General features: G+C 37.7%; 2 protein-coding genes across 3 annotated transcripts in view; one reads left to right on the top strand and one right to left on the bottom strand.

The window, feature by feature from the left end:
- MEGF11 (multiple EGF like domains 11) overlaps window positions 1-7,988 on the top strand; it is a 351,654-nt gene extending 343,666 nt beyond the window's left edge. For both annotated transcript variants that reach the window (XM_046007979.1, XM_046007977.1), the window contains one exon: window positions 56-7,988. In XM_046007979.1, coding sequence (XP_045863935.1) covers window positions 56-216 — 161 coding nt within the window. In that variant the 3' untranslated portion in view covers window positions 217-7,988. The remainder of the gene's footprint in view (window positions 1-55) is intronic.
- A 948-nt stretch (window positions 7,989-8,936) lies between these two features.
- On the bottom strand, window positions 8,937-25,709 carry RAB11A (RAB11A, member RAS oncogene family). Its single transcript, XM_046007988.1, has 5 exons — window positions 25,536-25,709; window positions 18,441-18,636; window positions 17,808-18,001; window positions 16,802-16,882; window positions 8,937-9,160 (listed from the first exon to the last, which is right to left on the bottom strand). Exons 1-5 carry the CDS (start codon window positions 25,573-25,575, stop codon window positions 9,021-9,023), a joined length of 651 nt encoding a protein of 216 aa, XP_045863944.1. The 5' UTR covers window positions 25,576-25,709; the 3' UTR covers window positions 8,937-9,020.
- Between the last annotated feature and the right edge of the window lie 246 nt (window positions 25,710-25,955).

Below are 25,955 nucleotides of genomic sequence, written 5' to 3'. Positions count from 1 at the left end.
CAAGGCAACCAAAGCTAATCTGTTCTCTGAACTCATTTTTCACTATATTCCTTAGAGCCCACTATCAATGTGGTCCAAGAAGGCCGCGGTCCTAACTCCAGCTATATCCAGAATCCATACGACCTACCTAGGAACAGCCATATTCCTGGTCACTATGACCTCCTCCCTGTAAGACAAAGCCCTGCCAATGGGCCCTCCCAGGACAAGCAGTCTTGAGAGAAGTCTCTCTCTTGCAATGTGCTCTGCTGAACACTCTGAAAGAAGACAGTCCCTTGATACAGACTGACTCCACCTGCGTGTTAGTTATTACTTCCATCTGGAACTAAAGAAGAGCTTCCAAGTGGGACTGGGAACTGTTCAAATGGTCTGTTCACAAAGGCAAATCCTATCACTCACCCACACCTAACCCCAAATGCCCAGGATTACATGATCTTTTAAAACACTTAAGATCCAGCTACTCATCAACATCAGCTAAATATAGATATTGATATACTTAATCCTCTGAAACGTGATGCCTATTAGGAAGCATATAAGCATAGGTTTCACAAATCTTCCTGGGGGAAAAAGGGAACTGGAGAGGGGTAAGAATTACTTTAAAGCTCCTGAAATGTGTATGTGCTTTTGACTGCTGTTACCATCAACATCTGTTTTATTACCTAAGATAAACAGCACACAGACATAAAGTGTGCTGGTATCAATCCTAAAGTACCTGTACATCTATGTCCAATCTGTCAAATCGCAACAGTCAAGATTATGGTATATAGTCTAATACTGACAATTTTAATTTTTTAAAATAAGACTTTAAAAAATGCAAACTAACTTTCCTTCTTCTGCCCTTGGTGGTAGTAGGAGAAGTTTCCAAAGTACAGCAGCCTCTTTCAGTCTACAATGATTTCTAGGCCAGCTTTACCAAATCTTACTGATTGAAGGTTCAAGAACATTGCCAAGTCATTCCTAGCCTGGTCATAGCTCTTCAATCCATCCAACACCTGAGTCATTCCATGTGAAACAGAACTCTTGAGATGATGCCTTTAAGCAAGCAGTCACAGACTGGTAAGGATGAAGTATCCCTAAAAACAGCTATTTGGCCTCCCAAATTTATTTGGCTGGCATTCCTTGACTCAGAAGAGTACTTGCTTTCAAGCATTTCTTCATAAATCTTGAGCTTGATGTAGTATACCTAAAAGTGTAGAAGAAATTAGATAAAAGTGGATATAGCAAGTTTAATAAGCTGCTTAAAAGTACATGATGCTTTTTGATGGAACTAAATGAACAGATGGACTGTAATCAGTTGCTGTAACCTGATGTAAAACTTTACAGTAAACAGCAAATAAGGATATGAAGTACTTCTACCTTAAAACCACCACCTACTGAGATGGCCAAAAACGTATTACAATGAGCTAATTCTCCAGATCCCAGTATTTAGACGTGTCCATACCTTCCACTACTAAACAGGTAAACTGGGGCTCAGTTTGATCAAACTGGAGCCAACTCCCAAGCCCTGAGAGAGAGAACCTTCTCACAAGAATTAAAGACCAGAAGGACAAAGCGAGGAAACTAATGGCCACCCCTATACCACTCCATCCTCTGGTAACAGCCAGCCAGTAAAAAAATACTTCCAAAAAGGTAAACAGAAGTGGAGCTAAATGACTGAAAAGCTGGAAGAGCAACTACAGAAAAGTGTGGGAATCCTGAAGCCCTTGATACAACCCGGAAGTCTGCCATGGAACCCATTAGTTGGGGCAATGACCAGAGAGGCAAGAAAATCAATACATGAGTAAATCCCCCCTCCCTCACTTCACTAACGGCTTAAGCAAATTTACTATTAGGGGAAAACATAGAATACTTACATGAATGCTGCATGCGTGCATGGGAGCAAGTGATCAGCAACAGCAAATTTCCTTTCCACAAAAGCCTTATGAAATATAAATATTAGAAAATTCCTTTGTAGACCCAAGTAAATATTTCTCATACATATGTAGAAAGGAATAGAGATAAGAGACTTACCTCAGTATTTCCGAGCAGCAAGTGCTCAATTATCTTTGTAAAGCAAGGAGCAAGAAGCATGGTGAAGTCAGACCAGCCAGAACAAACTTCAACTCAATCCCAGGCTTTGCCTTCTTCCCCTACCCCGCATGCACAGTACTGCTGCCTGGCACACTGCAAATAAGCAGCGTCATGCGAGTTTCAAGTGTCACCTCTTGTTTGCCGACTATCCTATGGGCAAGATTCAGCAAGAGGGAGCATGGTGAACTGCTAAAGCACAGGGTCAAGAGAGTTGAGTATTACGTGCCCTCTCTGGGCTCCTTTCTTTCTCATGTATTAAAAGGAGGAGGAGAGAGAGGTACAGAGCTCTAATAATCCTCTGGCTCTGGCATTCTATGACCGTTAAAGAAATGTAATACAACTCAAATTAGGCAATACAGAGGAGAAGGGAAAGGCAGAGGGTGTGATTCATCTATGGTGACAACAGCTGCCTTCACATATCTAAGAGTTACTGGTAAAAGACATTTCAATCTTACAGAGCAACTGTTAGGAACTTCTGTCTAGCACTATTACACATGGGTTATGGTCAACCTAAATATGTGCACTGTGCATTTTATTGGCAACTTGGAAAGATCTGTTTATTTTACAGAAACCAGTTTTCACTCAGTGATGTGCATTCAATGCAAACAAATAAAGAAAACACTATTATTGTACAATAGCATAAGTGATACTATGAAATGGCAATACTTTTTTTAAAAACCCAGATTTGTAACATATTTGTTCACTGTGCAAAGGGACCGTACCTTGTACAAAATAAAAGGAATTTCTCAAACTAATTTAACAAGAATGCCTACTGTTGTGTTGCACATTGAAAAGATGTCTATAATCCACAACTTAGGTTTAAAAGGTAGAACTAAGCTACATTTTGTGTGGTCACTTTAGGCAGCCAGAGAAGTGAAAATTATCCCAAGAGACACTTGACAGTAAAGTGAACAAGTTCTATCATATTTATAACAAGAGTCTCTTGCTTCTCTTGCTTTAAAGTAATGAATGGGAACAACATATTCTTGTCTAAAAATTATTGAAAAATCTCATACACATCAAATGCTCAAATAGAGAATTTCTCTGCTTTCACAAAGATTTAAACTCAAAGGCAACTATTACAGCCTGTGCACAGCTCCAGAGGCACAAAGGTACTTCTATGGAATGAAATAAAAGCAAGTGTAAGGGCTATCTAATTTGCATATGTGCAATGAATAGCTTTCCACTAGCAGAAGTTATCACCCAGTATATTACTGTGGGTGCATGTTTTAGGACCTTTTAAAACATAACCTTGTGACCTCACTGTTAAAGAAGCAGCAGGACTAATTTTGTAGTAAAATACGGATGCTAAAAAAATAGCTTACTGGATGCTTTCAAATTAAGTTTAAAAATTTTCCTTCGTACTTGCAAAGTTTGTACATAATCCTATTTAAGTCAACCTAAGCCTTTCAACTTGTCAGTTCACAAGGCTTACATGACACTCAGAAGTTATTCCCAATGTTTAACCAAGAATAATACATTTTTGTTAGAGACTAGTAAGACTCATTCAGAAATTATCTAAGACAATTCTCAAGGGCTGGAGCTTGATTTCTCAGTGAAAGACAAAACATGATCAAGAGTTATAAGGCTAAAAGAGCTATAAGGCTAAAGGCTAAAAAAAATTACTGAGAATAGTGGTATTAGATTATGACTTGTGAGGCTCAGAATAGTACGCAATACCATAAATGATAACTAAAGGCTCAACACAGAAGATTCAAGAATGATACAGTCTATGAGCCATTCATCTAACCAGAAGAAGGCAGAAGAGGCTCATTTAATCAGTATATGACAACAGGAGAGAATCTTTCTCAGAAGCGATGGGATTCTCAGAACACAGGATTCATTATACTGCCATTTGTACTTCTCTATATAATTGTTTTATACCATTTACATACCCATAATTTTATGTAACTTTTAATTAAAATATTTTTTAGTCTGAATGGTAATATCCTCAGACTATAGCTCCCCAAACTAAACTAGAATGAATCCTAGGATTAACCCCCTCACTCTTTAAGATGTTCCTTCTTTATTGTTCTGACATGGAATAGCAGGGGGGATAAATATTAGAATATAAATACGAACAAAGCACATTCCCATGCTTACGAATCTTACAATTTAGCAATTACAAAAGGGCAGAGATAAATGGGGGGGTCCTACTTATTAGCAGGATACTGATTATACATTTTCTTCCCTGACTTGCAGAGCTAGAAAAACTCAAGAGCAATGGTCCAATCCAAACCCACAGAAAGGGAAAGTTCTACTCTCTAGTGACACATTGTCAGATTCCCTCATCAGTTCCAGTTTCTACCTCCTAAACCACTGTCTAGTCCAGCTGATGGCCCTCCAGAACCTTGGAGGGGAGAATGTATAGGGACTGCCGTCTTAAAGATCTTGTAGTTAGGCATCCACTTAAATGTAAAATAAAACCAGTAACTGATGATCCTAACAGAGCCTGCATTGTTGGTTTCATATCCAAGATAGTCTGCAGAAATAGTACTGCTTCCTGGAGCTTTCTGGACTGTTCATTTCAGGCATGACCTTCTATAATATTCTTAGGGCTATATGATGAAATGCTTTGGTATAGAGGCTAGTACAATGGTCAGCAACTTCTGAAAGACAAGGATCTGTACTGCCTCTCTAGAGAGAGGTATCCTGAGACTGGAAGCAGTGGAGGGAAATGAATCTAAATGCAATACTCTTACTCACTGGCAATAACAGGCAAGTGTAGTTCACTGACTCAAAGAAAAGGAATCCTATTGGCTACTAAATTTCACGACCATCACTGGTACAGGTAACAGAGTAGTTAACAGCAAATATATAGGACATCTATGCTGGGACCTATCAATAATATTAAATAACTGAATTCAAATGGTTAAACTACTAAACTAACAACCAAATAATGCCATTTATATCATGTGTATTTTGCCACAAAAACCTATACACTTGGACTTAGTCATAGGTTCTCTTGGACAACTAGCTCTATGGACCATTCTACCTTCTTACAGATTTCTATAATAGTAAAAAAAAAAAATTAAACACAAGTATTTTTAAAAGTTCTCTCACCCAGACATGAATATATTTTCAAAGTATATATTAAAAGCCAGCAGAATTTTAACAATAAAAGCTGAAACAAGCAGTTCTCAATTTACAGTTGACAACGCAGCCCCTCAAGTGCTCCTCCCCCCTTAGCACATGATACTTCAATGCATATTTTTGAAAATGACAGTCATTTTGCAAATGTTCTGAAAGCTTTCATCTTATGGAATGGAGTTAACATGGCAATAATGATAACATTTTAATCAAGTTATTTTAAGACCAAAAACATTTTGCAAAGTGATTTTTACTTTTATTATTAAACTTGACTTCAAATTTGTAACAATTTAGCTTTAGTCCTGAAGAGTTCATTCACAGAAATACTGAACTGGAGCTGGGATGAACCCCAGAAATAATCTACCCCATGCCCCTCACTAACTGGAAGAAGGCGAGGCTCAGAGCGAAAAGGCTAAAAGATCTGTGACTAGAATCCAAGTCTTTGTCACCCAGTTCACTGCTCTATTATACCTGCCACTTTCAATCTTTAACTCAAAGAGTTTAGCACACTTTTTTTAATGTATGCCTAGTATCAATGTCCTTTCAGGTACTCTTTCTCTATCCTCCAAATCAATTTTCAATGAAATGCATGCTTCAATTAAAACTATTTCTCAGCCTATGATCTCCTTTACAGAAGCTGTAATGACATTTTGTATAACTTTATTGTTACCCTCGGCCTCCTGTAGTTTGGGGAATATAACCATCCTTTAAAACATCTGAATGACAACTTCAGTTTATTTGACCTATCCTTTATGTGAATGGCAAAAATGGCCTGTCAAATCCCAGCAAGGGTGTGGTACCCAACACCAACCCACCAAGAACAAAAATCAGCCTTCCTCTTTTTAGCACTATTATGCTATCCCATTAAAGCATGTGATAGAAGCGGGTCCTTTCATGGTCCTTCCCCCCTCCACCCAGGGAATGCATGCCATGTACAGTCCTTATACAAAATTCATATTTTGTTTTGAAATTTTTTCAGCCTTAAAATGTTTGTGAGATATCAAATAACCAATCTCTATTTTCTTCCTCTGTTTAAAAAAACAAAAACAAGCAAACTCCATAAATTGAAACCTAACTGGCTGGAATAAGTTCTTAATATCAACCCAAGCTTTGAATTATTCTGCTTCTGGTACTGGCCAAAGTGTCTACACAGTTTTTTGAAACCTAACTGGCTGGAATAAGTTCTTAATACCAACCCAAGCTTTGAATTATTCTGCTTCTGGTACTGGCCAAAGTGTCTACAGTTTTTTCTCTTTAAGGTAGATGGAAAAAACCATGACAACATTCAAACCACTGAGAGCATTTGTTATTTTGTAAATCCAAGTCACTGAAGACAAAATTAAAATGTTCGTTTTCCTACTGATGAAATAAAGAGGACAAGCTCTGATGGGCAATCTAAACTCAAGAGGTCTAACTCTTCTGCAGAACCTTTCAGAACTTAAAAGACCGCTGGCCTAGGTCACCAGCTAGCACCCCTTCTTAGAATTACGATTTAGCATTCACAATGCAATGGCTAACAATAACTTACCCCTACAGAGTTGTAACTACTAGTAAAGAAAAATCATAGATAGCACTTGAGACCAATGACATACAACTTAAATGAAGTCAAGATGGTTAACTGGCTTTTCAGAACAGGTTAAAAAAGTTTCAAAGTTAAAATAACCAAAAACCAGGGTCAAGCTGCAAAACACTTCTGAACTGCCTTGAGCCCTAAGCTGTCATAATATTTTAAATCTTAATGGTTCTTATTTGAGACAGTCTGCCTGAGATCCTATTCAGAATGAAGACACTGTTAAGATGCAATCAAAGACATTTTCTACTACTATTTAAAGGGTTCTTGGAATTCTCCCAAAATCCAACCATGCCCACGGCAACATTAAGTCTACACTTGATGAAAATTCAAAGTTACTGATTTTCAATTCACTACCTAGAGCTTCCTTCTCTTAAATAATTTTGTAAAAGATTTACTACCTCTTTCTGGGTCCGGTGACACTGTTATATATGAAGGTACAACGATTACTTCCTTAACATTTTTGGTGATACTTTCTCCAAGAAAAGCGTAATTGAACCATATGTCTAAAATCAACGCTAAATTCAAACAATGATGCCTCCAATTTAGTGTTTACCCTGTAATGCAAGGACCTATGCTCTTCCACATCAGAATCAAATATTCCATGGCTGCATCCAAAGCACTCAGAGGAAAAATGTAATCTGACAACATAAAGAATAGTCCCCCTATAACTGTTTATTAGAATGTGAATATATTCCAAATCAGTAACTAAAAAATAAAATTAGAACAAAAATAAATCAAGTTACAGAGCATGCATAAAATACAAAGTAGCGATTTACAAATAGATAATAGTATCTTCATAACCAACCAATACTCTAAAATAATAAGTGGCTACAGAAGAAAACCAAAAAGACTGACCACAGCAATGCCTTCCGTGTGCCCCACACGTCATGAGCACCGCAAAAGATAGATTAACTATGAAACATAGTAATCTATACAAGCCCACACACACATATTTTTGTACTTGGGGGATATTCCACCATCCTGAATAGTATCAATTCAGTTGACACAACTTTCAGAACACTGCAGAGTAAGTGCTTAATATTATCCACAAGAAAGTAAAATTCAGTATTAGTAGTGCACATTTCTAAATGGGAAACTAGTTGCTCCACCGATTTTAATAATGTAATGGGGGAAAAGTAGTTCAGGTTTGTATAATGCCTAAATGCATTCTATTTAAACTCAAGGTACTACATACTAAAAGAATACATGCCTTTAAGTGGTACCACTTGAGCAGAAAGTAACCTCTCACTATATTCTTCAGACATACTGAAACCAGATATTTAACTGGACTGTATTCCTTAATATATTGCAAAACTCAAAAACTACCATTGTTAAAATAATCATCCATGCCTGCTGATAGATATGGTGATAAAACTAGGTTGCATTTCATTTACTGGAAGGTTTTAAGACAAAATTAACACTTCACAATTTGATACTAACAGCATTAAACCAGTTATTGCCTGAGCAATAAAATGCCACATAATCTACTGCCAGGAAATTAGATGAGTTCAATGATTTGGGCTGCCTGATCGCTGCAACAGAGGCATCTCAGATGGAATTCCACCAGTTTCTCAAGTTCCCAGCCTGCCAGGCAGCATCGTTTAACATATGGCTCCATAACCACACTGCTACTGAAACCATAGAACAGTCTGTTGTTTATTAATATAATTCTTGTCCAGAAAAAGTGTCCCCCTCTCTAATCAACTTTGATGCTTACAAAAATTAAAAAACAAAATTTACTAAACTACTTAATCTTATTAAGGCATTTTAGAAATTGACTTCCAGAATATTGGAAAATTTTCAAGCTCTCAAAATCCTGCTGTTTATAGGGCAATTCTTAGATTTGTGGAAATATACACTGCATTGAGAGAAGAGTGTATGAATTATAAGCTGCTCATTATAAGCTGCTCTGTGGCAAAATGATAGCTTATTTCTTCTAAAGTCTTCTTAGTTTGATCAAGACCAATAGGTCTGAGCTTCAAGTGATCAAGTTCTAATATGTCCTAGAGTGACAGGCTTCCATGATGAAAAGTAAACAATAACTGAGGAATCCAAACATTCAGTTTATTAAACTAAGGCTAGTGAAGCCATAGCATGAAAAAAAGCTGCAGTCGTTCGGGACAAGTGGATGATTTTATAAAGCTAAAATCAAAAGACTTAAGACATGAGAAAATTTATAAGTATGAGGAAGTAATAAAACACAAAGTGACCACAAGAATTACAAATATATTTAAATCTCAGACCTGGGAAATGGACTATACACAGCCTTCTAGGGGAGAAGAGAAATGCCTTATATGTTCTGACAGCACTGCACCTTTGGCTTGTTTTCAGTGGTTGGTGGAACATGAATAGGAACCACATTGTTGCTTGGAGACATGTCATTTTCACGTCTGTCTGACATTTGCTTCTGGGAAACAATGCGGTATATCTCTGGAAAAAAAAACCCGCAATACTCACTATGAATAGACTGATTAGTAGCAGATACAAAAGTACACAGAAGTAGAAAACAGATTTGCAAAAATGACTGCAAATAAACTTGGACAAAGTATGTATAAATATAAAGTTTTATTTTCAAACAGCCATTGATTAGAGTAACGGTAAGAAGAGGAAAAAAAGGTTTTCCATTTCAGAAGGAAAGGTTCACCAGTCAATTAAATAAACTGGTTCAAAGACATTACAGTTTATGAGATTAGATCTAAATTAAGCTATGAGAAAAATAAAAATTATACCATGAGAGTATTTTCAGTCTAATCCTTATCAAAAATCCCTGCATACATTGATACTGTACAACAGAAAAATAAAAATCTGCACTATGAGATACATTAGTATATTTCATGTCTGTACAGGGAAGAGCGTAACTTCATAAATTTGCCAAAATCCCAAAGGATTCTTAAAAAGGGAGGGAAAGATAACGTCTATCAATGCCTCCTGAACTACTAAAGTTAAATTTTAATGAAATAATTATTAACCAGGAACTTAAGATTTTATGACACTTACCAAAACTAACTGTAAAAAAAAAAAACTGTCTACCTTTTCCCCTAGACATTAAACTCTGTAAAGACAAGCACTTTATCAACCTTATTCAGGTCTTTTTCTCCAGGATATGCCATATAGTAGGGGTATGGTAAGTAACTAGTTGGTCTAATAAATGTTATTAATTTCCTCTACACCACGTATCTTTATTAACTCATTTTATTTGGTCCTTTATTTCACTGACTGAAAGTATTTCCCTCTGACTAAATTATAAACTCCTTACAAACAGAGGTGGTATCTTGTTTATCTTTTAGTCTCCTAGTTCTCCTCAAAACAAAACAAAAAAACCACCTCAAAAGGTAAGAGAATTCTAAAACTGAGACAAATTGACATGCTGTGCCTCCTATTATGATGTACTATGAAAGACACAGTGTATTCCTATGAAGGACATCAATGTATTGTATTCTTGCCAAAAATAATTAAAATTAATTTATCCTAATAAAACAATTAGACAAATCCAGATTGAGGGACAACCTACAGAAAAACTGGCCAAGAGTCTTCAAAAATTTTATTGTTATAAAAATGCATTTAAAAGATGGAGGCAAATGTTCTACATCTGTAGTGTCCAATATGGCAGTCACATACTTAAATTTGAAATCTAATTCCTCAGTCCACTAGCCATATTTCAAGTACTCAATAACTTGTGCCCAATAGCTACTCTATTTAATAATACCCCAGATATAAAACAATTCCATCAATGTGCGACCTTTGGCCGAAATGACATTTAAAATGTAAAAACCAAATCTATAAAAGAATCAGTAGTATACCTGGAGAAACAGGAATATGAACTGCACATTAGCTAATACTATACACACACAAATTTCTTAAATATGATATATGGTATTGTGATTATGCAGAATACCTTGTACTTAGGAGATAAAATGCTTCAATATTAACTTGTAAAAAGTGACACAATGTCTACAATTTATTTTCTAAAGACTGAGCAAAAGGGAAAAAAGTATACACACACATAGAAATAGATCAAATGTGGTAAAGTGATGATTCTAGAAGGGTACAACATTATTTCGATAATACTTGAAAATTTTAAAAATAGAAAGTTACAGGGTAAGAAAGAGGAAGTAGAACTGTATTTTCAAAGTGCTCTAAGAACATGTCAACCAACTGCAATGTAGTAACATCACTTGGATTGGATTCTAATTTGACTGTTAAAAAAAAAATTGAGACAGAAAATTTTAATACCGTGTGGATAGTAAGTAAGAAATTACTGCCAATTTTTTAATGATTTTGTTGTTATGGGTTTACGCCCTAATCGTTTAGCTATACATCATGAAATGTTTTTTTTTTTTTTTTTTTTTAATATTTTATTTATTTGACAGAGAGAAATCACAACTAGGCAGAGAGCAGGCTGAGAGAGAGGAGGAAGCAGGCTCCCCGCGGAGCAGAGAGCCCGATGCGGGGCTCGATCCCAGGACCCTGAGATCATGACCTGAGCCGAAGGCAGAGGCTTTAACCCACTGAGCCACCCAGGCGCCCCCATCATGAAATGTTTAACAATTAAATGATGTAATATCTGCCATTTGTTTCAAAAAAAAAAAAAAAAAAAAGGGACAGGTGGAACAAAACACTGGTCATGAACTGATGGTTGTTGGTGGCTACATGGGAGTTTAGGATACTGTCCTCCTTTTGGTATGCTGGAAACTTTCCACTACAAAAAGTTAAAGAGAAATAAATGTGTTAAATGAAAACATTTTCTCCAAATTAAGAACTAATTTCCCTAAAGTTGAACAACAGCAAGCTGTAGTCAACTGATGTGTAAACTAGCAAAAACACTGACAGCTATAATGTACCTTTTCTTACTTTTTTGGGGAGTGGGGAGGGTGGCTAAATTTGTTTGAGAAGACTGACACTACTTCTCAAAGCTGAAGAAGTATCAAGGGAAAAACAATAAAGAAAGCCTACTGATTGAATTAAAAAAAAAAAAAGGATATGTAGTCTTCATTTAGATTCTTTTTATCACAAAAAGATGGAACTGGGAGAGTGCGTCAAGGGTAGGAAAAGACACTCATTCAGTCAGGCTAGTGGCTAAAGAATAAAAACAATTAACAACTTAATGTAAAACTCTACTGTTCATTCTTTAATGTTCTCTATTCCCAAACTGGATGGCTTGTCTTTAAAAGTGCAAATGATTAAATGTGACCCTCTACAAATTTTAACTTCTTTACAAGTTGTTTTGTAGATTCAAGTTAGGGAAACCAAAACAAAAAATATTTTGTAGGCTCTTACATGAAAAGCAAATACTGTAACAGAACAAAAGGCAGAGTTCTCAGAGAACAGAAAGTTAAATATTAAAGAGATCCCATTACAAAGCAAGAAATTTGAGCAGTATTGTATAACTGGTCTGCAAGTACTGCACACTATTTTGTAGAAATGGATTACTGCGACATTTCTCCGTCACCAAAGAGATCCGCTAATGAAAATACCAAAGCAATAAGGAAAATAGGAAAGCACTGATCAAAAAAAATAAAAACTTTTCTTCAAGTAGAATGGGCACTAAGAAGCTACTCAAGTAATTTATTTAACATCTCCTGTGGCTGGGTGTGTCTCTTAAAAGAAAAAAAACAGCTTTGTGAAGAAAATAGGAAGCAGGTAGCTTCTAGCTGGTATCTGATTAGAGGTTATTTAAGTGGGGGAAGAGAAACAGGACTAATAAAGTACTCAACCAGATGCAAATATTTTCTTTTTTCAAGGGCATGCTCTCCCTCAGAACCAAATGTATGTGGTACAATTCCAGTACATCCCCTTTTCAAGATGTCCAAAGGCTAGGCAAGGTTAAAAAGAAAAGGAATTCTTCTGTGTCACTCCTATGTTAGAATCTCTTATAAATCTAAGTAGTAAGTTAAAATATTAATAGAAGATAGTTTTAAATAGAACCTGGTAAAATTCAATTAAAAAGACATATGCCTATTTCTACTCTAATGAAAGTATGAAGCAAGTTACAAAGTACACTCTAAGGAAGTTAAATGCAATTGTTCCAAATTGGGAAATAAAAAAGAGCTAAAATTCCCTGGGCTCTCAAAAAATTGTGAAAATAACAAAAACCCGAGTTATTCCACTACAGCCTAGGTCAGAATATGTTAGGCCTTCTTCAAACCCACTGCTCACCATAAATTTCTTGAACATCAAAAAAATGCTCTGACTGATATACTGACACAAATCTGAAAGACTGCCACATGCCAAGAATAAAAGTACTACACCTAGGGGCACCTGGATGGCTCAGTTGGTTAAGCATGACTCCTGATTTCAGCTCAGGTCTTGATCTCAGTGTCATGAGTTCAACCCCCACACTGAACTCCATGCTAGGCATAGTGCCTACATTTAAAAAAAAAAAAAGAAAGAAAGAAAGAAAGAAAGAAAAAAAGGGGGTGCCTGGGTGGTTCAGTGGGTTAAGCCTCTGCCTTCAGCTCAGGTCATGATCTCAGGGTCCTGGGATCCAGTCCCGCATCTGGCTCTCGCTCGTCAGGGAGCCTGCTTCCTCCTCTCTCTCTCTGCCTGCCTCTCTGCCTACTTGTGATCTCTCTCTGTCAAATAAATAAATAAAGTCTTTATTAAAAAAAAAAAAAAAAAAAAAAGACTCTGCCTTCAGCTCAGATTGTGATCCCAGAGTCCTGGGATCAAGCATTGGGCTCTCTGCTCAGCAGGGAGCCTCCTTCCCCCATTCTCTCACTGCCTGCCTCTCTGCCTACTTGTGATCTGTCAAATAAAGAAAAAATCATTAAAAAAAAAATCCTACACCTAATTAAATTATTCTCACTATTTTAATCATAAAATTAAGAATTCAGACTTCATAACTAAAAAGATGACTTGGGCTTATTATGTGGAGAAACCTTACAGGTACCACTTTAACCAAGTGATCAGAGTTAACATCACCAGTAAATGAATGCAACAACCCAGTATCATGACCTCCTGATGAGATGCACTGAAATCACTTTTGTCGTGTTCTTGCGGAAACTGCAATAATCTGAATTTAATCATGAGGAAACATGAGACAAACCCAAAGGCGGGACACTACAAAATAAATGACCTGTACCCTTCAAAAGATGTCAATAAACTAAAGACTAAGGATCTGTTCCCGATTATAGGAGATGAAGAGGTAGGAGAGCTGAATGCAATGTGTGATTTGATCTCAGAATTTCTTCTGCTAATAAGGACATAATTCGAACAACTGGAAAGATGTGCACAGGTCTGTAGCTAAACATTGATATGGACTACAATCTAACTCTGATTTTTGATAACTGCACTATGGTTATGAAAGAGGACATCCTTGTTTTTAAAAAATATGCACTGAAAAGTACTTAGGTGCAAGAGGCAATATGTCTGCCACTCTCAAACGGTACAAGAAAAAAAACAGTACACGGCATCACTGCCAAAACTCAAAGTTAAAAGAAAAAATAAGAGCATGGCAGTATGGGTTAAAAACATCCCTTAACAAACCTGAGGATGAAAGAAAACAAAACTGCACAGCAATGTAAAGTCTAGGCAGTCTAGCAGGCTCAACTCAAGTATTAGCTAACTACCTCTAAAAATATCAGCAAATTTGTCACGGGGTTACCAGCAAATTCACGGATGTTAAAAATGCCACAGGTCTATTCTAAACAAGCAACACAATTATCTTTGGAATAATAATGTAGATAAATTTTCCACACATAATTTTCCACCTTAAAAAATGAAAAACCTGTTTTTTCTTCCAGCAACAGCAAATACAATGTAAATGCTCTCTTAACACTGTCAACATTCAAGGTAGAATTAAACCTAATGAGATTACTGTTGTCTTTTCTGTTTTTTTGTCCTCCCCATTTCTTTTACCCTTTAAAAAAAAAAAAAAAAGATTTATTTATTTTGGCAGGGGTGGGGCAGAGGGAGAGGGAGAGAGAAATCCAAGCAGACTCTGCACTGATCACAGAGCCTGATGACATGTTAGATCCCATCACCCCAAAATCGGGACATAAGCCTAAACTAAGAGTCAGACGCTAAACCAACTGTACTACCCAGATGCCGCATTCCTCCCTGTTTTTTCTAAGTATTAATACTCCTACTGGTATAAAGAGAAGAAAAGTTTAGAACAAACATCCTAGCACATGCAAAAGAACAGAGGTTGACTGCCCTATGCAATAGCAGCTGATCCCACAGGACACCACTGAGATTTGTGGAGTAAGCTGAGAAAGTAGTGAATATAGAAAGGAGAAACGGTAAGAAGTGAAGCTAGTCTTGTTAAATCTAGAGTGAATTTTAAGAAAAATAGCCAAGTATTCATCTTTTTTTAAAGAGATTTTATTTATTTGACAGACAGAGAGAGAGCCAAAGAGCACAAGCAGGGGGAATGGCAGAGAGAGAGGAAGAAGCAGGCTCCCCACTAAGCAGGGAGCCCAATGTGGGGCTCAATCTCAGGACCCTGGGATCATGAGCTTAGCTGAAGGCAGAGCCTTCCAGGCACTTAAATGTTCTTCATCTTTAAGGACAGAACAGTTTAATGTGAAGTATATATCATACTTATTGATTAGTTAGTTCATGTTTGAGCGATCATTAAGTTCAATGTTACAAACTGGTACATAAAATAGTTTAACTGCAGATAGTCTCATCTTCACTTAGTATCAGAACAGTCTAGAAATGGAGATCAGAATGGGCAACATTACAGAGGAGATCTGATGGGACATAGAAATATCTCAACAAGGGGATGCCTGGGTGGCTCAGTGGGTTAATGCCTCTGCCTTCCGCTCAGGTCATGATCTCAGAGTCCTAAATTCTTTTTTTTTTTGGCCCCCTCCCCTCAGAGTCCTAAATTCTTAATTCTAGGCTTTATTCTCTACTTACCTACCTACCTACTGCTCTTAAATTCTAGGCTTTATTCTCTACCTACTTCCAGTATAAAATAAGACATTTAAAAGTTAAAATCTGTGAATCACTAAATTCTACACCTGAAACTAATATTACCTGTACGTTAACTGACTGGAATTTAAATAAAAACTTAGAAAAATTAAGATTAAAAAATTGGGGCACCTTTGTACTCAGTTAAGAGTCTGGCTCTTGTGGAGCCTGCTTAAGATTCTCTCTCTCTCTCTCGCTCTCCCTCTGCCCTCCCACCTTGTGCTCGCTCTCTCCACCCAAAAAAAGTTTTAAAATTAAAAATTAAAACCCATTCACCTCTAATATAAGTGCTGCATACAAAGAATACATTAAAATCTTGTTACATTAGAATTGGAAACTCATTTAACCATTTCTCCATACGGACTTGTTAGAACACATCAGACTATGCTATATAGCAATCCTATACTCTATTATTTACAGAGTTCTTAAAAATAATATATAATTTTACAATACTTTAAAACAACCCAGAAAACTACTTACTAGAGGATTATGATTTGCTGATAAGTTGGTCATTCTAGTAAAGTCAGAGTAAAAGTGAGTCAATACAAATACAATCGAGTAATTCAAGATTGACCTGATCTGCACAACTACATTTTAAAACAGCATGAACTTTGTTCTTTTCTCACTACTTATTTAAACTTTTCCATCTGCAATCACTTGCTGATTCTCTCCACAGGTGACACTGTGCTTCTACAACATATCACAGGAGAATTTTACTTTTTTCACTTAAGTTTTTTTAAAAATGTGTTTTTCTCTAGCTGCTACTATAACGTATCAGAACAAAGCAAGCCTTTTCTTTACTGAATTTCAAAGGGCATTTATATCTTTCCATAGCCAGGATTTCAATATTTATCTTATGAAAGTGCCTTTAAGCATTACCACAAAGTATGGAATACCTGGATTAAGTAATAATAGAAGCGAGGAAATTATTTTCAAAGTACTTTTCCCAATATAAACCAGATAAATGAGGATGATTAAAGTCTAGCAAGCAAGGGTTGTTAACTAATTTGGTCCTCGTTTAACAGCTCTTGCTAAAGCAGCTCTCAAATGATAGGAACTCTCAGTGTGATATATATAGTTGTTTCTTAATTTGTTTAAATTACATTGCCAAAACTTCAAATTTTCACTAGTATAATCTAAAAATTCAAGTCTTACCTGTCAGAATTGTCTGAAAAGCAGCTTCTACATTTGTAGAGTCTAAGGCGGAAGTCTCAATGAATGACAAACCATTCTTTTCTGGGGGGAGGGGGAGATAAAAACTTCAGTCTTGTCAAATTTTACACAAGAGATGTAATATATTCAAGGCTTCAAAAGGAAAATACAAACTTTCTAAAAATTAAGGTCTCCCCAACTTCTTCAGCAGTAAAGGCATCAAAGAATAGCGAGAAATTTTCACTGGCTTCTTAATTAAGAAATACTTATTACAGCTACATACTACCAATGAATAGCAATAAATGACATTACTCAAAATATAATAAACTTATCAAATACTCAGTTATTTCCATCTATTATTGTCCTTCTCCCCCAACAAACCACAGAGTTATATGAACATGGATAGGTAGGTGTTATTCACTTAGAACTCTATTTTTTTTAAATGAAGTTTCTTGCCTGGAAAACTAAAAAACTATTATAAAAACCTTATTCACATCAAATCACTAGCACATAGTCACAACTTTCACTCGCCAAGAATACACAATCCTGCCTTCTGATAGGCTACCCCTACCAGAACAAAAGAGATAGGCAGGTCCTCTACTAAGCCAAAAAGTTTTCAACTCCTAGCAGCCACATTCCCTGTGGGTTGTTAACACTCCCTGGGCCAGTACCTTTCAGACCCACACAGAGCAGCCTTACACAGACATAACAGAGAAATAGACAGGAAGCACAAAATCAACTGATAGATGTCATCTACCCCTTCAAAAGGAAAGAAAGTAGGATTTATATTCAACTTTTGGCAGCAAAAACTACAGTGTTATAACTCAAAGTTAAGCAAAAGAGAAAGTCATCACAAACGTTCAGAACAACAATCCTTGCTGAGCATTCATGTTTACCTTTCTGAAACTATTGTAAGTGATTACAGTTAGTGGAAAACTATCAAAACTGCAAGATGTTAAGAGTAAAAAATACAGAATCTCTGTAATACCATGCAATTCGTATCACTAACCTGCAAAAGCTCTTGCTTCATCTGTAGGAACTGCCCTGAGATGACGCAAATCACTCTTATTGCCCACAAGCATGATAACAATGTTGCTATCAGCATGATCTCTCAGTTCTTTCAGCCATCGTTCTACATTTTCATATGTGAGATGTTTAGCAATGTCATACACCAATAAGGCACCTACAGCTCCACGATAGTATCTGAAAACAGAAACAGGTATTTACCTATTAGAAAACAACCATACAATGGAAAAGAACACCAGAAAGAACTAAATATATGAATTTATATATATATATATTTTAAGATTTTATTTATTTGACAGAGAGAGATCACAAGTAGGCAGAGAGGCAGGCAGAGAGAGAGAGAGAGAAGCAGGCTCCCTGCTGAGTAGACAGCCCGATACAGGACTCGATTCCAGCACCATGAGATCACAACCTGAGCCAAAGGCACCAGCTTAACCAACAGAGCCACCCAGGAGCCCTGGATTATATATTTTTAAAAACACATTTTATAAATACATTTCAAAATCCTAATACTGGAATTCTTACAAGGGAAAAAAGTACTTTTTCCAATACCAAAAATCAGCTAATTCAATTGATGGCAGTCTATTTCTCAGAACTTAAAGACTATGAGACTTACGCTGATGTTATAGCTCGGTATCGCTCCTGCCCTGCCGTGTCCCATATCTGTGCCTTTATGGTTTTCCCATCAACCTGGATGCTTCTTGTTGCAAACTCTACTCCAATGGTGCTCTTACTTTCAAGATTAAATTCATTTCGAGTAAATCGAGATAAGAGATTACTCTTCCCAACACCAGAATCTCCAATAAGGACAACTGAAAAAAAAAAAAAAAAAAAGGCACTTAATGTCAGATGAATGAGGCAGATACTGTTCAGAATACCACCATGTTTTAAAGCAAAAAAGACAGAGCATCTGATTTTTTAAAAGGTATGGGGGTAGAGGAGAGGCGAAGAGTCCATGTTCTTCACCTGTTACCAATCGATAAAGTCAATTTATTCTTTTTAAACTATGTCTACCTACATAATAACTTCCACACATCATCTGCTTAGCACAAATACAGTATCCTGTCTTACACCTGCAATTTTAACTACAGGTCCGCTAGGCACTAATTACTGTCAATGCTGTACCAACCTTACCACCACAGAAGGTAATAACATGAAAGATACCAAATAAACAATTTGTGATATTAAAGTGTATCGTATCACACAGGAAAGCAATAAAGGATGTTAGTGAGTTAGAGAAGAAGGAAACAGTGAAAATGTTCTTAGTTTCATCAAAGACTGGGTGTGACCTCAGGACTCACACCTTGGCAAAATGAAACATATTTACCGTATGAGGCATCACATTTATAAACTTTGCCATCCAGATCACAGACACTATGATGACCTTTTCATAGTTGCATTTATCAGATGGGCAGGAAGCTATATAGACCTCTACAAAAACAGACACCCCAATTAAGTTTAACAGGGGCCCTAGGAAGCTAATAATTCTGACTTACTCTAAGTGAAGGCCAAAGCAAGGAGGGCACATAGTTTGTCTCTTATGACTTAAGACTTTTTTAAAAACAAGTTTGGTTTAGATGAATTTATTTCCTGTGATTATTACAGGAGGCAGTTTATTTACTAATACATGACGATTTTTTTTTTCCACCCAAGGCAATGTTATCCTTAAGAATTTCATAAATAATGGGAAAACAGGCAGTTAACTTGTTCTAAAGCATTTCTATCTGAATTTAAAGAACAAAATGAGTTCACAGGATTATAGAACATAAACTAAAAATTTTTTTACAAAGGGAAAAAAAAATGCTATCAGCATTTCAATGTTTTTCTTACTGGCTAACTGATTTAGGCAACAGGACTAGAAAATCAAACGTGAGAACACCACCAAGGAGTAAGACCATGCCTTATTAAAAATGATTATGATCTGGTGGTAAGGGGAGAGGGAGGTAAAAATTCTTAAGAGCTCATAGCACTCTGGTCAGAGGGCAAAGAGAATCTATTACGCATTCCTTCCTTGCCACAAGAGAGGATATAAACTGGCCTCTGGACAGTCTTGGATGGAGTTTATTATCAAATGCATATCTTCCTGACTTCCTCTATTAGCTGACTCAGCAAGAAATCATCCAGGTGGCAGTAACTCCATGCAGCACAAACAGCAGGTACTTCTAGCTATAGTCAATTAGAGATGTCAAAGGTACTGTGACAGGGGTGCCTGGATGGCTCAGTGGGTTAAGCCGCTGCCTTCGGCTCAGGTCATGATCTCAGGGTCCTAGGATCGAGTCCCACATTGGGCTCTCTGCTCAGCAGCGAGCCTGCTTCTCTTTCTCTGCCTGCCTCTGTCTACTTGTGATCTCTCTCTGTCAAATAAATAAATAAAATCTAAAAAAAAAAAAAAAAAAAAAGATACTGTGACAAACACAGATACTATAGCAAATGCTTTAACGTGGATAAGAGGAAAGATGATAAGGTTATCAAAGTAACACACCAAAACAATGCACTTCCAGTTTTCTAGGATGGTTGGTTATGTTAGTTTCCAAGGAGTATATTTCTGGCGGTGAGGTCAAATCCCATTTTCAGTGACAGTTGACCCTATTAACAGGATACACACACCACTGCCCCTTGGTGCAAGGTTTACTCTGCTGAGGAAACCCTTTGAGAACCATTTCTAAACCCACACTAGCAATGAAGTGTAAAAGCCTCACTTCAGGTGGGAACCGGGAAGAAGGGAAAAACCAAAAAGTTAAAACATGTCTACTTCATAGTCACTCAGATATCAGTAATTCAGGAGCCAGTCAGTTTAAAACCAAAAAGCAAGACATCTAGAATGACAATGCCTCTGGAAAATTAAATAACACACTCAAAGAACATCTTCTCCCTCCCACAAAAACTCTATCACTTTCAAGTTTTGGTTTTTCCCTTCTGACTCCCATGTTAATTAATGATTATGCTCATTATCTCCCTACCTCAGCATAAAGACAGGGAAGGTGTTTTTCCCCTCCATGTAACCAATTAATTTTAACACTATAAAAAATAGCACCCTTATCTGAAAATAATTCAAGACTCATGAATGCTTTATACAGTATAAAATAATTATCTCAACTAGACATGGACAGAGTTGCCAGAATTAAAAGACAAACAACTTGTTAAAGGATTGTATCTTGAATGACACCAGAAGATATTGGTTCTGTAAGAACAGTGCTGCCAAGAAGATACTGAGAAATGGCACAATAAGGAAAGCTGGTTTTATCCAGTTACCAAATGAGAAACCAAAACAGGATGGGTTACACTTAAGGTCACTAAAAAATAAACATACCAAAATGGATTAAATTACCTAAGCAACATAAGAGAATTTACTGGCTGGCTGTGACTGAAAAAGTAACCCCTCCCAAAAAAGTTCATGGGACTCAATTTCTAATTAAAATACTTTCCCTCATTAGGATGACAATATATAATTGATCTTTAAAAATATGATCACATCCTATAGTTCAAGAAAATAATTTGCAATGATTTTCCAATGTTTTCCTTAACTAGTACCTTAAAAGAACTTCCCACTTTAAATATTTTATAACTATATCCATCTATATAGTGTATGGAGGGGGAGGAAGAGTATGTATAATAATATAAACATAAATAACAGCATCTATATATTAAATATCTACAGTATTTCTAAAATAACCTAATGATTTTATTACCACTTGGTTAATCTCACCTGAACTTTAACTACCATTCTAATACCTAATATTAAATCTGCTTTATTATGCATCAAATATTGGGCTAAATGCCATAAGAGCAAAATATACATATAAATTATCCATTATTTAATAAGAAGTTCTACCTCTTCAACCACATTTAGTTCTATATACTTTCTTGCAAACTAATGTACTGGACTAAAATTTAATTCAACAAATCAATCACAGTCCATCAGATCTAAAAGTTATCACCTGAAAGGATAACTGGTAATTTTCATACTGATTTTTACAAATAAACTTAGGAGATTCTTCTACTCTTTCAACTATATTCATAGTCTTACCTCACCAAAAGTCTTGAAAATAAAATGCATTCAGTAAGTCAGTAAGGCTTTAGCCTAGACAAGTTTTTCCAGATTCAGCAGAATGTGAGTTGCTCAACGAAAAGTTGTGAAAGAAAACTACCAAGATGCAAGACAGCAAAGCTCCTAAGATCTTTTCCAATGACAATCAGCTGACGGTTAATTACTATTGACCTTCAGCTAGACTGAAAAGAAAATGATGTAGACTATGTATGCAGATATTTTCAAAAAACGTGACTCTGAATTGGTGTCTACAACACCAATAGCAACTATGATTGATGCTTACTTCACTATGTGTACCAAAGGGCCACCACATTGTATATATGTAATTGTAGAATTAAATAAAGCTTTTAGAACAAAAAGTCAAGTTTTTTTTTTTTAAAGACTTTATTTATTCATTCGACAAAGAGAATGAGATCACAAGTAGGCAGAGCAGCAGGCAGAGAGAGGGGAAGCAGGTTCCCTGCTAAGCAGAGAGCCCAATGTGGGGCTTGATCCCAAGACCCTGAGATCATGACCTGAGCCAAAGGCAGAGGCTTAACCCACTGAGCCACCCAGGTGCCCCACAAAAGTCAAGTTTTAAAAAATAACCTCTCCACCTTGTACACCAAGAGTCTCCTATTGAGCTTAACTAAAGATTAATGTTCAAGAACAAATACGTAACACAGAATACCTGTTATGCTCTCTCCCCACATTACACTCCCATTTGGACCACTCCATCCTATGCTAATCAAAATATCCCTTCATTTTCAACTGCTTAGAGTTACAAACTTCCAGTTCTCTCAAGTATTAAGTGTAAAAAGTAAGCAATCTTATAAGTAGAAAGGTCTACCTCGTGTTGGTGAATAAATCTCTGTAGAATGAAACCACTTTAAAATTATTGTTGCTCTGCTTTAAAATATAATCGTATACCCTGGGGCTAATAAAACATTGTATGTTAATAAAAAATTAAAAAACATATACATAATTTCAACAGCCCCAATCTTGATTATTTGTAAAGGGTGGGATTTTTTTAAAAGCCTATATAGTGTATCAATAATGAATGCTTCCCTCTCTGAATCAAATACTGATTATAACCAGTGTAAGAAAATGGTTAACCAATAAACGATGAAATGTGTATCAAAATGTTCATGAAAAAATAATAAAATATAATCGTATAAATAAGAAATTGGCTAAATAATCAGCACTAAAGTTAAAAAAAAAAAAAGTGACTCATATCCTGTAAGAGCTTTTAAAAAGTGGAAATTCTTCTCAGCAGAATTTTTTAAACATCCCATGTTTAAACAGCAAAATGTACAACAAAATGAAACCATAACCCATGGAAACACAAAATACTTTAAAAGTTCCTACTTTTAAGTTTCTTTCATAATATTTAAATGCTCTTAAAGATTTAAGGTTCCAAAAAGCTGACAAGAACCACAGTAACTTTCACATTATTATCACTTACTGAATCCTCAAAACCAGTCTCATTTAATTCTGGTAAGAGTTCTGAGAGACAGGTATTATTTCCTTTTTATAGATGAGAAATTGGAAGCTCAAAGGTCAAAACGCAAGTTTAAGACCTGAATTTGAATCCAGACCTGTGTGATTCCAAAGCCCTGCGCTCTCAATCACTGTTAACAGGATGGTCTAATCCCAAGTTAAAATCCCTTAAGCCAATTCAGGATAATTAATATTCTTAGTGAAAAAAATACATGGTTTCCATAAACAACAGTCAAGCTCCAAACCAAACAGGAGACATATTCTTATTAGTCTATCTTGTTCTAAATTAATCACATGAAAGGTAGCTACAAAGGCCTACTGCTTTGTACCTCATTTTAAGAAATAAAACTTTTAATGACTAACCACTCTCTAGAGTTAGAGAGAGTAATGACTCTCTAGGGTCTCACCTAAGTAATTTCACATGATCTCAGAGGCCTTCAGCAAACAGTATGCTAACAAACCCACCTCTCCTTTTTGTATTTATAAAATGCATAAGTACTCTTCTCTGTAAATGATTTTGCACTATGGGGAATGAAGGTGAACACTGGATATACTCACCCTATATGACAGAATATTCTGGCGCAGAGGAGTTAAGTGGTGATAAGATTTGCAAAGTATTGGTAAAGCAATGCTTCCTGCTTCCTTTAGTAAATCATTCTTCGCACCCAATGACAAGGTCAGAATCACCATGCTTAACACTCTTAAACTCCACCCTCCACTGTAAAGCTTTTATAGCAATGGTTTCTTCCTCCCTGGTAATGATCTTTGTTCAGCATACTACTGATGGCTGCCCTAATTCAGGAGCAGTGAAAGCATCTGAGTAAGAATGCATTCACTTAACCAAAAAAAAAAAAAGCATTTACCGTACTCTTTCCCACTGAAAACTATACCCTTTATTTTTTTATTAAAAAACAAAAAAACTATCAGGATTCTTTCCGACTAACCAACAGGCAATTCTTTCTATCCATTCCCCACGCTCCAATGTGTTTTGTCCAAGGGCACTACATGTTTCCCTATCTTGTAATACATATTACATTTCACCAAAGAGCACACAAGTTCCCCCTAGCCCCCACCTTTTGGGAAAGGTATGTGGCTAACTAGCACTCTTCCCTTCCTGTTCTAAAAACACCAAAAGATTGGATCCTCCCAGCGTTGCAGCAGGAAGCAACCAGTCCATAGTGATAAAGCAGGCTAGTATTTGTGCAACGCACAACCTTTCCTGCTCAGGAACTGGGCCTTCAGGTCTGGCAAGGATAACAGCCACCACCCATCCGCAACCCCTTCTCCCTAGCTGAGTCTAGAGTTCTCCCGGGCTGGCTACCGCTCGGTGGGGAGGGTAGGAGGAAAAAAGCCTAGATGGGAAGTCACAACAGTCTGCCGGGTCACTGCGACAAGTGCGCGCGTGGGTGATGGACAATCCCTCCTGCCCTACCCCCCACCCTCGGGGTCGCATAGGAGACGTGGGAGAGCTCTAAATTATTTGGGGAGGAAAGGCAAGGAAATAGCTACCAATCCCGGGGGCAATGCAAGGTTACTGACCACGGGACCTGTGGGGCGGGTGGGGTGGGGACCTCTGGCCGGCTCAGATTTTAACCCGGGCCTGGCTCGGGGAATGGAAGGAGACCGCTCGAGAGGCGTCCGTCTGAGGGGAGGAGCTGTGAGGAGACGCAGAGGAGAGGCTCGTTCGAGGGGAAAGGGGGGGGCAGACGAGAAAAAGACCTGTAGTGGGAGTCCGCGCCGAAGGAAAGGTGAGCGAGAGGAAAGGCCGGTCAGAGGGGTTCTGGAAAGGGGGGCGAGCCGAGAAGGGTGTACACTGAGGGGGAGGGGCGCCAAACCCGAAAAGATAGATGGTGGGAGGGGCGGCTGCTTTCAAGGGGCCGTAGAGCCCGGGAAACGAAGCCGATTTGGGAGAAAGCAGCCCGCCGGGAGAAGGACACAGGGTGAGGGGCGCTGAGGATAACGAAGGCCTAAGGGCAGGTCGCTAAGAGCCCGGCGTGTTGGGAGGACTCCTTGTCTGAGGGTTGAAGAGCTAAGCTGCGAGACGGCAAGACAAATCGCCCAGAGAGGAAGGGCTGAGGAAGGCCGACTTCAGTGCAGGGGCAGCCCGCACGCGGGTCCCCCGGGAGTGTCCCGGGCCCCCGAACCGGGACTCGGTGAGGAAAGTGGGAGAGCCCACGGCCTCACCTTTGAAGAGATAGTCGTACTCGTCGTCGCGGGTGCCCATTGCGCGGCCGAGGAGCGAAGGGGCGGGAGCAGTAGTGGTATCGGTGGGACCAGGGGGCGTCGCTGCAAGGGTAACCCGAGAGCCGAGCTTCAGCTGCCGGACCGGGTAAAGAACCCCTCCCTGCCCCTACGACACTTCCGCCAGCCCCAGCCCCTAAGGGGAAGTACTTCCGGGAGGCGGCGCTCCGCCCCTGAGCCCTGGAAGGGCGGTGCGCCGGAGCGTGGAGTCCGCCTTTAAATTCTGCCCCCTCCAAGAAGTTTAGAGGGGAAGCTGAGCTCCGGACTCCTGCCTCGTAGCCGCTGCTTGCTATCCTCTCAATGGCCTTTCCCTCATTCCTCTGGCAGACGTGCGGGGAAATGGGGTGCTGGGAAGCGCGTCAG

This window comes from Meles meles, chromosome 6 (genome assembly GCF_922984935.1).
Source record: "Meles meles chromosome 6, mMelMel3.1 paternal haplotype, whole genome shotgun sequence".
NCBI lineage: Eukaryota > Metazoa > Chordata > Mammalia > Carnivora > Mustelidae > Meles > Meles meles.
Note: the sequence above shows the minus strand (reverse complement) of the source record. Positions and strands in the feature narration are given on the sequence as shown.